Source organism: Melanotaenia boesemani, chromosome 10 (assembly GCF_017639745.1).
Source record: "Melanotaenia boesemani isolate fMelBoe1 chromosome 10, fMelBoe1.pri, whole genome shotgun sequence".
In the NCBI taxonomy this organism is placed as follows: Eukaryota; Metazoa; Chordata; class Actinopteri; order Atheriniformes; family Melanotaeniidae; genus Melanotaenia; species Melanotaenia boesemani.
This window is the reverse complement of record NC_055691.1, coordinates 22,426,589-22,442,430: the sequence shown is the minus strand read 5'-3', so window position 1 is coordinate 22,442,430 and position 15,842 is coordinate 22,426,589. Positions and strand designations below refer to the sequence as shown.

General features: G+C 38.8%; 1 protein-coding gene across 1 annotated transcript in view; it reads right to left on the bottom strand.

Annotated features, from left to right (window-relative positions):
- The window catches only part of LOC121647963 (cyclin-dependent kinase 17-like), a 28,485-nt gene that overhangs the window by 1,204 nt on the left and 11,439 nt on the right, over nucleotides 1–15,842 (bottom strand). The window contains exons 3-15 of the mRNA XM_041997815.1: nucleotides 11,932–12,096; nucleotides 11,139–11,272; nucleotides 5,825–5,950; nucleotides 3,652–3,708; nucleotides 3,394–3,508; nucleotides 2,730–2,824; nucleotides 2,479–2,541; nucleotides 1,973–2,096; nucleotides 1,620–1,740; nucleotides 1,090–1,187; nucleotides 822–927; nucleotides 338–380; nucleotides 63–153 (exon numbers count right to left, since the gene is read on the bottom strand). Of these exons, the coding sequence (XP_041853749.1) occupies nucleotides 63–153; nucleotides 338–380; nucleotides 822–927; nucleotides 1,090–1,187; nucleotides 1,620–1,740; nucleotides 1,973–2,096; nucleotides 2,479–2,541; nucleotides 2,730–2,824; nucleotides 3,394–3,508; nucleotides 3,652–3,708; nucleotides 5,825–5,950; nucleotides 11,139–11,272; nucleotides 11,932–12,096 (1,338 nt within the window). The remainder of the gene's footprint in view (nucleotides 1–62; nucleotides 154–337; nucleotides 381–821; nucleotides 928–1,089; nucleotides 1,188–1,619; nucleotides 1,741–1,972; nucleotides 2,097–2,478; nucleotides 2,542–2,729; nucleotides 2,825–3,393; nucleotides 3,509–3,651; nucleotides 3,709–5,824; nucleotides 5,951–11,138; nucleotides 11,273–11,931; nucleotides 12,097–15,842) is intronic.

Genomic DNA, 15,842 nt, shown 5'->3' with positions numbered 1-15,842 from the left:
ATCCTTCAAGTTGTGCTTAGCTGTTGGCATTACTGCATCACAATGTGATTACTCATACTCACTCTCTGGCAGTGTGTGCACACGTGGCCCCAGGCTCCTGAAGTACGACTGCCTCATTGCTTCATCAGCAGAGATCCTCTTTTTTGATTCGTACTGAAGTGAGGGATAAAAATAGGAAAAGTTGAAGTCATTAAGGGGAAACAAAAATGGGATTGGATGTTAACGTGCTGGCATGGCTTAATGCACTTCTTTCCAAAAATAGTCTTAGCATAGCTGCAAAATGTGTCACTCTGCTTTTAATGTGGCATCAGTCGCTGGCAGATATGGTACAACTCACTTTTAAGAATGACATCAGCAGGTCAATTCCATCGTTATCCAGCCTGCAAGGGGGTGAAAAGTGGAGAGAAAAGAGGAGGGAGTGGGGTCAGTAAGGTGGGGTGACTCACAGATGCTGCCGGGTGTAAGGAAGGAAACTGAGCCAAACAGAATCAACTATTCCACAGGATTTCCTTACAGGAAGTGACAAAGAGCACACGCTCCTAACTAAACAACCCAGTAACACTAATGTCCAAGTCTGAAAACTAAAAAGTTTTTACATACAAGTTGTCCTATACCTGGGTCTCATGAGAAATATTTGCTCATTTCCATTTCCAGTGGTAAGTGGACTAGCAAGAGAGATTGAAGGAGTTATGTCAGATACTTTTCATAGCTGCAGTATAAATATCTGACATAACCAGATGAAACACAGTGCATGTTGTGTATGTAAAAAGACAATCCATATACAGAAGTTAGAACTATTCAGTTTGAATGCCCCAACCTACCTGGGTGCATGATTGATGAGGGCCTGTGCCTTGTACTTTGGAAACTTGTAGGACTTGAACTCGTCAATAGAGGATATTCCAGGCCAGCTGTCTTCTGTAGGAGTGCCTGTGGAGGGACATTCAATCAGCCCTGTTAGAGCCAGACATCACCATGCCAGCTGGAGGGGTTTTTTCATGCAGCAACAGGGGCTACATGCCAGGGTTAATGCGATTATAGGCTCATGTTAAAATTTTAAGCAGTTCCCTGTCAGCAGGGGGCAGCACTGACCTAACAGCCTAAAGATGAGGTGCAGCTCATCCTCCACTGTGGAGCCTGGGAACAGGGGCCTGCCGGCAGCCATCTCATAGAATATACAGCCAACACCCCTGATGGACAGAACGACAGATAGCAGGGAAAAAGTCATGAAAAGGCAAATAAATATTTGACACTAATTTAACTCCTATAACTCTTTGTATTGACTTCTCAGAGACATTTACAGGCTGATTACAATCCATCTCAAATAAAACATCAACAGAAAGATTTATGTTTGATTTCAGAAAGATTAAATTTTAAGAAAACCATTCAGAGCTTAATTCTCAAACAACTTGACCCTGAAACAAAGTCAGTAGCTTCACTCATCTGTGCTTATCCCACAAATTAGGTAAATGAAGCCATGATATGAAATAATACATTTTTACAGATTCATAATATAAATTCTTTTAGGATAATATCTGCCAGCTTCTCCACTGTTTAAGCATATGGACTTAAATAGAGGCTGGAACAGATGTAATGACACCCACTGAGCGAGGCCCACTCACCACATGTCTATCTGCGTGGAATACTCAGAGGAGCCCAGCAGCACATCGGGAGGCCGATACCAAAGCGTTACCACCTCATTAGAGTATGTTTTAGTGGGCACAGACTTGGCCCTTGCCAGGCCTGTGGAGCAGAAACGTGCAAAGGAAAAACACATTTAAAAAACATGTTTAGAGAAGTGTAAAAAAGTTATTTAAACTGCAAAATATTTATTGAAATGGCTCTTTTGTGTCACATATTTAAGCTTCCAGCCGAATAGTACATTACTGCTTGTCAAAAGTATGATAGTATGATATTATTTATAATCTTAAATTTATATGTATAAATAATTTTTGTAATTTTGTTTTGGTTTTACCAAAGTCAGCCAGTTTGAGCTCTCCTCTGTCATTGATGAGCAGATTTTGGGGCTTCAGGTCTCTGTGGAGAACCTTCCGTCTGTGACAGTAGGCCAAACCTCGCAAAATCTGAAAAAGAAAAATCTACAAAAAGAGATTTTGACCTTATTAAAACAAATATCCAGCATCACGAACTACATTTAAACCCCATTTTAGGGGAACTAAATGTGTTAATTCAATGCACAATAGTCTATTAAAGATTATTGTTTATGGTTGAGACTCTATATTAACAATCTTAATCAGAATTTTGCAATTTTACTCTTCTTTTTAAAGAGCCATGTTACAACAAATGCAGATTTCTTTGGAAAAGTGAGGGTATGGTTGGACTTTTTATTTATGTCTTTAGGGTTTACATTTCACCAGCAGGGGGCACACAAACAGTGTGACTAGCTCTGACACCAGCAGCTAAAAAGTCGTCCCAGTTGATGAAGGTGTCTGGGCCAACAAGCCGCCTGCGGAGACTCACCTTGACATTCTGCATGCTCAGGATGTTCCCGCAGTCATCCATGTACTGCTTAAGGTCTTTGTCCTGGATGAAAAGGACAGTGTTAGAGAAAAGAGGCAACAAGCACAGAAACTACAGCAGTTGGTAAACAGTGTCTACTTTGCAGAGGGCCATGAATAATAATGATGTGAAATAGATTCATTGTAGGGTCCCTAAAGAGAACAACAAGTGAGTCATGAACAAGGTGACTGCAGAGTTTCAGCCGGTCTCACCAGGTATTCAAAAACCAGTGTGAGCGACTTGTCTGTGTGGACGATGTCGTGCAGCGTCACAATGTTGGCATGTTTCAGGTCCTTCAATAGAGACACTAAGAACAAGAAAAAATAAAAATAAAAAAAATAAAAGGACAAATTGGACATTTTGAGTTTCCTTCTCTGGTGTCTTCAAGGTTTGAACTCAAATCCAAAAAAAAAAGACTGCATGTTCCAAATTTGACTTTTCTTATAAGGTCACATTAACCTAACTAACCTGAAAACAAAACTTCCCCCACATTCACTTGGAATTTAGTGTTTTAACAGGTCAATTTAGTACATCTTCTCCAAGCAAAGCTTCCACAAATTCCAGTTTTATCCTGGTAAACATGTGGATGAAGCCTGCATGATTAATTAGATTTGCCACATGCACGTCTGAACTATTAATGTTGCATAAACATGAACTCCAAACAGTGAGTCCACCTGAGCTAGATTTATGCGATTCAGGTTTCTGAAAAGGTGATTTAAAGGTGAAGCAACATTACTGTACCGCCCCACTTTGTACACTTACACTCATTCTCCATCCCATATTAACTACTCCTTTTTCTTGGAGGATGGGATTTTAGTAACTGCCTGGTGACTAAATAGCATTACTTATTGACTATGAAGCTCCAAAGTGTCTTACCTTCTCGAATAGCTGTGCACGGTGCCCCCTCCTCATGCTCAAGTCTGATCTCCTTCAGTGCCACAAGGTTGTCCGTCAGCTTACTCCTCCCTTTGAAAACTGTTGCATACGTACCCTGGAGATCAGGATGAGAAGGGAAAAAGTTTCAGATGCTGGAAAGGTCAAACTAAAATCTGCAACTGTGTTTAATTGCTACACGATGAGAACATTAACACCTGGGAGATGAGAGAGGAAGTCAAGGTTGACAGTTGCACGTACCTCCCCAAGTTTGTCCAGTTTAATGTAGGTCTCCAGCTTCCCAAAACCAATTTCTGACTGGAGGAAAGAAAAGGACAAACAGCATTAAATTGGACAACATCTTTATTAGCACTGACAAGCTTACAGACACCACAACAAATCCTTATGACAGCTGTGGAGCATCAGAGAGAGGGATGTAAGGAGGTCAAACACCCATACCACAATCATAGCTAATCTGTTGTGACAAAAGACTGCCAGCCTTTGGCTTTTTCAATATGCTTGTTTATGAGAAGACTAAGTGATAGCAGACATTGTCCACAAAGCAGGATTAATATAAAGAGAAATACAGGTGTGCCAATTTGTTTACTATCTTTAAAGGTGAAAAAAAGCTTGTCTCAATGATTTTTTAAAGTGATGGATTTGCTGCATTTCTTTATTTATCACTGTGGGAATTCACCAAATCAAGGATTTCTTTTAGAGCTTCAGGGGTTAAAAAAAAAAAACCCTCCAAAACCACAGAGAAGCTGAACACATTCCCGCTATCTAACTATTTAGATGTAATGCTCATTTGAAAGGAAAAAGTAGTAAGAAGAAAAAGCTTCTGCAACAGCTGAGGGCAGAAAATATGAGGCATGATGAAGACCGGCCTGCTGAGCTGAAAGGCTGGAGTCTCGAACACATGCGCCATGCCATTCAGAGCTTAAATAAACAACTTCACAGGAGAGCATATATGCAAATGAGCTCGACTGAGTGAGGCAGAGCGTTACTCCTCTGTTCTGCTTTTGATAGATGTACTTTTAAACCAAAATAACAAACCAATTACTAAGACTGCTGACAAAGTGAATGATAGGCTGCATGACAACAGGCTTAAGGGGATGAGATTAGTCAGTGTAGAGGCAAAGCATGACCTCTCACTTCTGTTCTCAGCTATCTTTATCATTGTGCAGCTTCTCTCTCTGACTCCTCTGTTTCTGTATCCCCGTCATGTCTTTCATTTAAATCACTTTCCAGTCAGATGTTGACAAGAAAACCTGTACAATCATACAAGTAGTTTAAGACTTTTACTATCCTACCTACTGCAGACATCAGAACCAAGTACACCCCTGTCCAGCATCGCTTCAATGTCCCACCTCAGTGCTTCATTGAGAAAATAATAAATTCAAGCTGGCGGTGCTCCCGAAACCGTTCAGTGCAAACATACTGGACTCTATTTCAAATGTTAAAATTTATTTTGGTCTCATATGTCCAAAGAACAAGCTTTAACCTTCATCTGGTTCCTACTAATGTTTCTTAGCTAAGTTAATTGTTGCAGTTTTTGTGCTAAAGAGTGAGCAGAGTTTGTTTTGGATAGCCTAACATCATGCAGTTTGCTACACACTGTTGTCAGAGAAACATTGATTCTCACTGATGATACTTGTGCAAAGTCTAAAGCTTGTGAACAAAATCATTGACAAGGTTTTCTGTATGAGTAACCGTGTAACCTACTTTTTGAGATTTGTCTGAAACAAGTTTTTTCTCACATCAGATTCTAAAATATACTATACAAAGCCACTCAAATCTAAGCACCAATTAAAAATGATTACACAAAAGGTGATAGGTGATGTTGACTGCATTACTTACATCAACTACTAATAGTCAGAGTTCTAACCATCTCATAGTATTTGATGTGCACTGATCTGTGGTAACTATTAATGTTTGTTTCATAAAATGCTGCAATTACAATGATTAATATAACTCATGAAATCCTGCCAACAGTTTTTTTGTGCAATTAAGTACTTAAAAAAAGGTATACTTTTATAACTGGACAAAAATTCTAATAGTTTAACAAGAGAAAATAGTGGATAAAGCATCAATTTCCCAAGCTTCAAGTAAATTCCAATAAAATCACAGAAAAAGAGAAAGTCACCACATCTGAGAGGCTGAGACAAGGGAACTAGTTACAAAAATGCCCCAAATGAATAAAATTGTCAAAATAACAGAATATATTTTTTTGTCCGTTACCTGTAAAAGCTCTACTTTCTATTCAGTTAAATGAATTAACTGAATGAACCCTTTTTACTTTGTAATTTGTGTAAATGCTGCTTATTTTTAAGTTCTCCAGCCCTGATAGTCCAAAATCACTCATCATCTTTTTGTTTCTTAATTTTCTTTCTCTCTTAAATCTAATTTCTCAAACTATCCTCTTCCTCCTCACCAGTGATGCTCTGCGGGATCGTCGGCTCAGCGGCTGGTCGAAGGTTGGGCTGCTCAGCTGTAGTTTCTGCAGGTAACCATCAGGAATCCGGATATCAGCAGGCAGGGACAGGCGTTTGTTCAAGTCCTACACACACATATCATTACAAACATGTAACCTAGTTCAAGGGGAGTCACATTGTCATCAAAAAATGTACTCTGAATAAACACCAATAATAAACAACAAAAATCAGAGGAATCTGTAAGAAGAAGTCTCCTTCAGATCTTATTAGTCAACAAAGTGCAAAAAACACATGAAACATGATTTTATACAGTGATGAGCTCATGCTGGGTTATAATAAAGGTCGTCTGTGGAGCCCCCTTAAAAAAAGATCAGGGTAAAGTTTTTCTTTAGTGTACAAAAGGAGAAAGCAGTGATCCTAATGGCTTGTTGCATAAAAATCCAAATCTCTCACAGCACAACATCTGTATTCTTCCCATCATGCACTTCTTCCATTTGTTAGATCACTGGTTAATCCGGCCTCTCACTGCTTTAACTCTACTTCCCCCCTGTCTGAGGTAAGATTGGACATCTACACCCCACCTAATATGCAACTTTGAACTTTTTGGAATTTCAACACACGCTTGCACGTTAATAAATCGGTAAATGAAGGCGACTGCTTCTTGGACAAGTCAACTGACCTTCCGCCTTTTAGTCGAATATGAAAGTTATGCTTTACCTGCATGGTTGTTTCCAGCTGACACATTTAGACATGTTGTCAGCTTAAAGGAAGTGATTATCTTTTTCCTCATTACATAACTAAGTTGAAGGAGGTGAAATTGCAGCGGAACATAACCCGACGGATTTAATGGTATAAAGAGGTCATATTTAGAGCACAGCTTCTAAATATTTCTTTGAATTTAGTCAAAGTCTGCATTGGTGTATGGGTCTATATACTGAATATCACATTTATCAGTGAACGTTGCTGTAAAGCTGAAATTATCTACTTTTTTTTCTTAATTGCGGCAAAACCACATTTTAATTTAAAATCTATTATTTGACTATTTCCTTATAAAAAAATTTAAAAAAAATTTCACTTGCTGTAGACTTTTTTGTTAATCTTATAAACTGTGGACAGAATGGTAAAACACAAATAAGCACTTCAGAAAATTGTGTCAACTAATATTTTTCACCATTTCCTAAACGCTGTGGCTCAAATGACTGAAAGCAGATTAAAAACAAATCATTATTTGTAGCTAAATAAATGACAGATACTCAGTTTGTTCACATGTTGCTATGTTTACGTTTCTGAAAAACATTACATCTCTGCTGCCCTGTGGTTTCTGCGTGTACTGCCAGGATTGGCCATGGGTCCTCAGAACAACTGATGTCACCTGATCTTTGCTTCCATCCCACCCTCCTCCGGTTGTCCAATCAAGTCGGTCTAATCTGTTACAACGGGGTCCCATCTGGACGGTATTACACTAATCCTTGTGATGTAATCCCAAAACGGCACTGCTTCCACTGCAGCGAGACAAGGGCGACCCACTGCCTGATCACAAACAGAGATGCTCTCACTTTTCCTGCTACTTTTCCTCTTCTGCTGTCCCCACTCTGAGTGTCACAGCAGCCGAAAGAAAACAAAGACAAAGGCCGTGTAATAATTTTACCGTTGGATCACTTCATCAACAACAAGCCTGCAGTTAATCCCACTACTCATAAAAACAATCCTCAGTGTTTGTGAGCTGCCAGAATCAGTAGAAATGTGCTTAAGTCAAAATCAACTTTTTATAGTTGTGAAACAGTCATAGGAAGTGGGTGTGTGCTTAGACACACATAGACAACACAGCCCGGTGATGTGTCATTTATCTGTGTGTGCAGCCCGAAATGAAGAATGCTGCTTAACCACTTTTTGAAAGTTTTATCTTTTTTTTCACCTCATACAGTTATGCATGTTTGCTGCGTCTGTGCAGATGCTACCATGTGCTTGTAAATCCCCAACAGCTCTGCAACCAAAGTAACCAATGAGACGTAGGAGGGAAGTGAAGGTTCTTTAATCATACAACATTTTCTCCTACGTTCGCCCAGCAGGTAGCATGCAACACAGCTCACTGGTAAGATATGGACATCAAATACAAAGATTTAACCGTGTGTGTGTGTGTGTGTGTGTGTGTGTGTGTGTGTTAGTGAACTATCATTTGTTCTGGCTCCTGATATGTCAGGTGTTTGTCCCTTAAATCGTATTAGCATCAGTTAGCCCATTAAGGCCCTGGCACTTTCCACACACGATGTGTGCAGGAGCAACCCATATGTTGCATTGGCTCCTAGATGAACTCAAGAATCCAATTCCTTGCTTTGCTGCAAAGAGAGGTTAAGAGATACACGCATCATTTAAGGTGTGAAAGTATGAGGATATTTCCTTTTATTTAATCAAGAGCGTAATTGTTTCATTTGAGAGCAAAATTTCTTGTTTTCACATTCAAATATCATATTGCTCTCTTTCTAAACTCTGCTCTGAAATACATTGTTCTTCCTTTCGAAACTCTGCTCCTCTTCTCAGGTTTAGTGTTGCAGGTTCAAATGTCCTGCACTCAAACTTGGTCTCTTTCCCTCTCTTTCCTGTCTGTCAAACCTCCTCCAGCCAAGAGAATACTAGTTAAATGAATGAAAATAAATTCTAAAAGATTTACATAGTGATTTTATAGTGACTGGTATAATATTTAAACTCCACAGTGGCTTATCTTATAGCCTTTTTTTATTTTATATACTGGGAGTAGCAGAAATTTACTTCATTTACAGCCCCAGTTTGAAAAAAATGGGATGTTGTGTAAAATGTAAATAAACACTGAAAGCAATTGTTTGCAAATCTCAAAAATACATAATTTTACCAATAGAATATAAACAACATATTAAACATGGAGACAGATATTTGATCATTTTATCTTCAAAATATTACCTCATTTTTAATTTGATGACATTAATACAACTCAAAGTTTGGAAAAAGGCTAGCTAAAGTTGGAAAAGCTGGCAAAACACACAAACTAAAAGAACATTTGACAACAGATTAAGTTCATTGAGGAATGGTGGCCTAGACGTTAGAGAAGTGGACTTGGGAAGGAGGACATAGGACCAAGTCATTGGACTAGCAAGGAAGGTGAACCACTATGGGCTGGAATATGGCTGCCCACTGCTCCAAGTCATTTTAACTAGTGATGGGTCAAAAGCAGACAAATAATTTTAAATAAATAAAGATTTCTTCTTCTTTGCAACAGGTCAGTAACATGACTGAGTACAAACATTTCAGAGAGGAAAAGGGACAAAGCGTGGCTAAACACTGTGGAACAATCAAAGAAAAATGTTCCTCAATGTCAAATTGTGAAAACTTTGAAGATCCATCCATCTATAGAGTCAGAAGAAGTCTGAGAATTAGAAGGAATCTCTGTGCATAAAGGACAAGGCTGAAGGTCAAAGCATTAAAGATGGGCATGATTCTCTACTGGAAATCCCTGCATGGGCTTAAGAACACTTCCAGATATCACTGTGAACACAGTTCACTGTCCACTCCAAAGGAGGATAAAGCTCTATCATGCAAAGAAGATACCATATGTGAACATCATCCAGAAATGCCACTGTCTTCTCTGGGCCAAAGCTCATTAAAAATAATCTGAGGAAAAGCGGAAAACTGTTCTGTGGCCAGATGAGTCACAATTTGAAATTCTTTTGTGAAACCATGGACACAAACAGACTAAAGAGGAGAAGGACCATTCAGGTCCAGCTTATCAGCGGACACAAGCCTGCATCTCTGGTGTGGGGTTGCACTAGTGCCTACTGCATGCAGCTTACACATAAGGGAAGGCTCCGTCAAATGGTGAAAAGTGCATACACATTTTGAATATGCTACCATCATCCAAGCAAATTTTCTTTTATGAAAACATCTGAAGCACCGTGGGTTTATGTGACTTTGTTTTTAGCCTATTGTTAAAAGTCTGAGCAAAAAGGTTGACAATCAGATTAACAGCGTGATTAAGTCCAGTTTCTTTGAGCTTAGGCAGCTAACAAAAATTAAGCCATTTTATTAGGCTCCTTCGCGCTTTTATAACAAGGTTAGACTATAATGCGCTGTATGTTGGGTTAGCCAAATTGCTGCTCTCTCTCGTCTGCAGATGGTCCAAAATGCAGCTCTTCGCTTGCTGGCGGGCACCCGCAAGTCAGAGCACATCTCACCTATTCTGGCTTTGCTTCATTGGCTTCCAGTTGGTTTTAGAGTCCATTTAAAAAAAAAACCTTCTTTTAACATAAAAATCCTTGAATGGTCTAGCACCACCCTATGTATCTGACCTGCTCCAGCCCTTAACTTAGAGGGGATCGGGCTTTCGCTGTGGCAGCACCAAAGCTGTGGAACAAGCTGCCTTTTAAATATTAAACAGGCCACCTCACTGTTTGTTTTTAAAACTCTCCTTAAAACACACTATTTTCTTTGGCTTTTAACACTAATTGAGGTGATGCTTTTGTGTTTTTTAAGGATTTATTGTTTTGTTTATTTTATAATTTCTTGACTGTTGATATTTTGGCCTAGGTTTTAGTGGATTTATAGATATATGTTTTTAAATTATATTTTGTTTTATTGTTTAGCACTTTGGTCAACAGTGTTGTGTTTAGAGTCCTCTAAAAATAAATTTGAACTGGATTAAAGTAAATGCATTGTGGTTTAATTTACATTTCACACAGCATCCCGATTTTTTGGGAACTGGGATCGTAAAATATGAAAACTCACTAAGCTTGGATTCCAAATTATCAATCTCTTTTTTATGCGAGTCTTGCATTTACAGATGTGTCTTTCCATGGTAATGTTTGCACTGTGTGACCACATTGAAACAAGAGGTTTGTGTGGGAAGAGGTGATGACAATTGCCAAAGCTTTTTAAAAACATTTCAAAACTGTGCTCAAAAGAACAATATGTGGAATTGCAATGCATGTGTGTTTGAGTCCTGCAAAGATTATCTGAGCGGATGAGGAATTGGGTGCATTCACTTCGAAAATACGCCCACGCTGAGTTACAGCATCGAGCACCGCATCCACTTCCTACAAGAAAACCTTTAGTGAGACGATACAGCCTCTTTGAGCAAATTCATCCAAACATACGTTCCCTGACAAAGAGATGGTTGAATAACTCAGCAAGGTACGAATGCACGAGTTAAGGCGTTGAAACTAATTCACACGTCAGAACTTGTTAATGTGAGAAGTGAATCACATCCTACAACAGATCAATGAGTCATGAAGTAGACAGGCTATATAAGGACATCAATGACATGAAAATTCAGAAAACAAATCTCACCTCCGCAGAGATGCGTCTGCCCCCTCTGTTCCTCAGACAAACACCCGTGGGCGACTGCACCTCATCAGAAGATGTCCCGGATGCCTGGTCGCTCTCCCCATCTGACCCCATCTTCATATTCTCGTGTACAATATCTAGAGAGGAGAAAGAGTACAGAGAGAGGAAAAGGATGATGAGGTAAAAAGGGTAAGAAAGGAGCAGGTCTACGGAAACAGGGCAGCTCTTGTTCTAATCAAGAAAAGTAGTAAATAAGGTTTAATACATCTGACAGATGGATTTTATGTATGTCAGTGGCACAGTGCCTTATGTGGAAAATTCATGCATCAAATGTAATTTGTCCTATGCATGAACAAATTCAGATTTCATACATAGAAAAAGCCACATTTCCATTTTCTCTAGGGACTATATTTATGTTTGGTAATGTTGCAAATTTAATTATTGTCTGCATCAAGAAACAAGGCCTGCTTAGAAATGTCCAAAATCAAGAGTTTGTTTACAAAAACTAGTGTGACTGTATAAAACAAGTGAGATTCTTCAGCAAATAATAATGTGTATCTTTGCTAGTAGTGGGGTTGCATGATTTGTCAGTATGTTTTCAGGCTCAAGTTGATGCAACAGAAATGTACAAGGCAAAAGTTTTACAAGCAGTTTAAGGAGATTTAGATGTTCCACTTCTGGTCACATTTAAATTACACTGGTCTGAAATCCCAAACACTATTTCTGTTTTTGAAGCAAGAAAAAAAAAGGAAGGACAAATATGAAACGTGTCTTATGTGCAGCATTTGTGTCTCACCGAGACGACTGCCATTGCGAGGCACGGCCATGAGAGAACCAAGACCTCCTCCAATGACGCTCTGAGGCCGTCGTAATGGCGGCTTTTTAAACGAGCCCGTGTATTGGTGGAGAAAGGAGTGGACACTGTGGGCTGTTGGAGGACGGCCGTTCCTCACTATGGGCTCTGCAAAGGAAGAAAGAATTTCTTAAAGATTTTGGAGTCAACAAAACAAATATAAAGTATGGATGCACAAAAAACAGCCTTACAAACCAAGTACATATCAGTGATCACAACAGGCTCAATGATGGGTAAAGAACACTCCTATGAAATCTTTTTGGATCTCTAAAAGTTACTCAACACATCAGGTGAAAATTGTGTAAACTTATGTTGAACCAGGCCCCTGTAAAAGTGGCTTAAACGCCATGAATATTTCCCCCATAGCACTAATATCAAAATCTCTTCTTCCAGAAAAATGCTTATATACAGCTATAAAAAGCTATTAACTGTATGAAGTTAGCTAAAAAGCTAAGTGCAAATTTTCCACAAATTCTATATATATATATATATATATATATATATATATACACACATTTATTTCCATCTTTACAAAACAGCATAGTTGTATTTCCCACCAAATAAATTTCATGAACAGACTACACTGTTGTGGTTGTAGTCACATTTACATCACTGGTATGCAAACACCAGAGTGCGGAAAACAATCAGTTACATAAGACGTAGGTTTTAACTCATTATCCTGTATAGATTTGTGTGCAAAACTTGTTGTGACTTAGTGAGATTGTTAAAATGTATGCTGAACAAATAGTTAACAGGTTTATGACAGAGGACTTTTTTTTAGTCCCAGAGTGGAAACAAACAAAAACAGAGCTGAAAACAAAGAATACTACCAACATCTCAAAGAAACAATCAAGGAAGAGAAAATGATGGTTATAGTGAAGAGTAATTAATGAAAACATCACAGTTTCCATCACATTGGTGTGATTTTATTCAGTCTAATCTTAATCCGCTTCAAGTTCACATCACTCCTACAGCCTCCCACTAAAGCTATAATTGTAAAATGTTCTCTCGACTTGTGTTACTGCTGTCCTGTTAAATAGGGAAGTAAGCCTAGCATGTAAACAAATGCCTTGTATTCTCAGGTGTGTAACTTGGATTGATAAAAGGCTCTACTGACAAACAGAAGATAATGTGTTTGAGAGCATAACTATAGCTAACAGCAGTGAAAGATTTATTATGTATTCAGCAGCACCTTGTAAAACACTGTCACTGGGGAGAAGATGTAGCCCCAGACAGACTGAGCTCAGAAAGGGGGACAGTATAAGACGGTGGCAATTCAGTCATAACATAAGTAGCAATTCAGGAGAATATGGTTCAGAGAAGAAGAGGTGTGGATTACACAGATTAAAGTGTCTCTGACAAAGAAGGATCAGAGAGAAGGATGTTTTTATTTGTTTATGACTGATATGTCTGGTTTTTCAGTTTCTAGGATCAGCTGATCCTGTGCATTTATTTGACATAAATCCTAATGCAAACATAAAGCTTACTTGATGCAAGCTGACGTTTGGAGCTGATTCATTGTGTAGTGGGTGTTTGTTAAGTTATAAAAACAAGGTTTCACTAAGCAACAGTTTTGACAACCTTGACGTCAGAAACTTCAGAACATTTCGGCATGTCCTGTAACGCAGCGTTTCCCAGTTCTGGTCCCTGCAATCATCTGACCTACATGTTTTAATTGTGTCCCTGCTCCGACATATCAGATTCAAGTGAATGGATCACCATATTGGCTTGTTTTCAAGTTCTGCAGAAGCCAGTTAATGACCCGTCAACATGAGCCAGGAGTTTTTGAAGCAGTCGAACACAGACAACATGCTGGGCAGAGAGATTGGGACTGAGAAGCACAGACGTATTGCAACCAAATTTGTGTTCTTTTTTTCCCTTTTTTGCTTAATGCACTAGCATATAAGCTTTCTTAGATATATCTAAAGCATTTCCTAGAATTCATTTATGAACAGAAAATCACACAGCCATGTGATATCCAAGTCCTTACGCCACCTCTCACTTATCTTTGGGCAGCTGCTGCCGCCGCTGGCCTGTGATATGAGTGTTACATAATCAGATCAGGACCAGAACGCTTTCCCCAATCGCACAGTTCAGATCAGATCTCATCTGGCTACTCCATTATGCCTCTTCTCTACTCTACTTACTGTTGCACAGGCTGCTAAAATCCCTCCATATGACGCGTCCCTCCATCTTTCCCTCTCACACACACATACACGCCATGATTCTGTGTCCAAACTCAACAAGCACAGACCCCTCTGGCCAAACTTGGTGTTAATCACTACACAAAAAGCCCTTTTACAAAGCCCAGTTAGTTCTCAGAAAGTGGAGGGGGCGAGAAGGGGGGGGGGGCTTACACAATCTGACTGGTAAGGGGAAAATGGGGGTGAGGTCAATCCTGGTGGTCAAAACAGAAAAAAAAAATTTAAAAAGCAAAAGACTCATTAACAACTTAAAAAATAAATAAATAAAAACACAGAAAATGAATGAAGATGGCTGGCTGGAGTCATCCAAGTCTCCGTGGCAATGTCATGGAAACTCTAGAAATGTTTCCAGACCCTGAACACCATGGCAACGATGTGGTAGCACACCGAGGCATGCGCTCTCCCTCGCTCCCTGCAGATTTTGTGAATATCACCAGAAATAAGTTGCTGTGCCCCCATGTTTTTATTTGACACCTTAAAGGCCAAAACCTTCAGCAGGATCCAGATGAATAATAAACAACTACAGAGCCTGTTAGACCACAACAACAATGAGTTTATGGTGAAATAAAGAGAGTCAATACAGAACTGCAATTTACAAGAAGACATTTTTTTAACAGTTAAAAGGGAATAAGTTTTGAAGAAGGGTTTTTATCCCTGCTTAAAAAGTTTGAACAGTGGGTTTCCCCACTTGTAATTGTCAGATTTCAGCTGGTAGAAACCCAAAATGATCAACTCTGTCAATTGTTTACTTTCAGATTATGGGTCAGATTTGGACAAAAATAAATAAAGGGATTTTAATGTAAAAAGAAGTGCTGTATAAATGAAATCTATTCAAATTCAGCCAGTAAAAACCATCTCAGATGTGAACTTTTTTTTTTTTTTTAAACATTTTTATGCAGATGCTTGGTTGTGTTTGATTATTAAATCAAATTCACGTCACTGTGTAGGAGGAAGGTGGGACATGGATTCTTGCTCTCAGATAAACTTTGCAAACATCAGAGTCACCTTTGGGTAAAAGTCATGAGACCTCTTGGTTTCAGGTCCATTTTCCAGTCTTAGTGTTCTTAGTCTTCTACCCATGATAGTCCTGTCATATTTAAATAAAACCCTTGACCTGTGCAACAAAATGAATTAAATGACATTAAAAAAATATTTATCCCAGAAGGAAATTTCAATGTCGAACTTTTTAAAAAAAAAATAAAAACAATAATTAATTAATTAGAAAATGAAGATGATATTGCCTTGTTCCAGAGAAAGATGACTGCTGAAAGGAATAATCTCCGATCCCTTTCTGTTTCTGAAGCATGCTCTGGAACAGGTTCTGTCTGAGATAAGCGATCAGTTCGTGTCAAAACACAGCCAACTAACCAAGTAACTCTCAGCTTTCCTTCCTCACTGATAGCAGCAGCTGTGTTTGATTTGGCCTTTACTTAATCTCCAATTTACTCATTTATGCTAGCTTTATGTCAGATTATAATCTGTTCATCTTGTGGGAAATATAATATTCTAGATCTATGTTTGTGTTTGATAACATAATGCCCAACTTTGCCCCTTTTATTCATTTGATTTAATTTTATTTGCTCACAGAGTCTGATCCTGAGTGCAAGATCACACAGAGAAACCCTGAACATATACATGTATACAATCTTT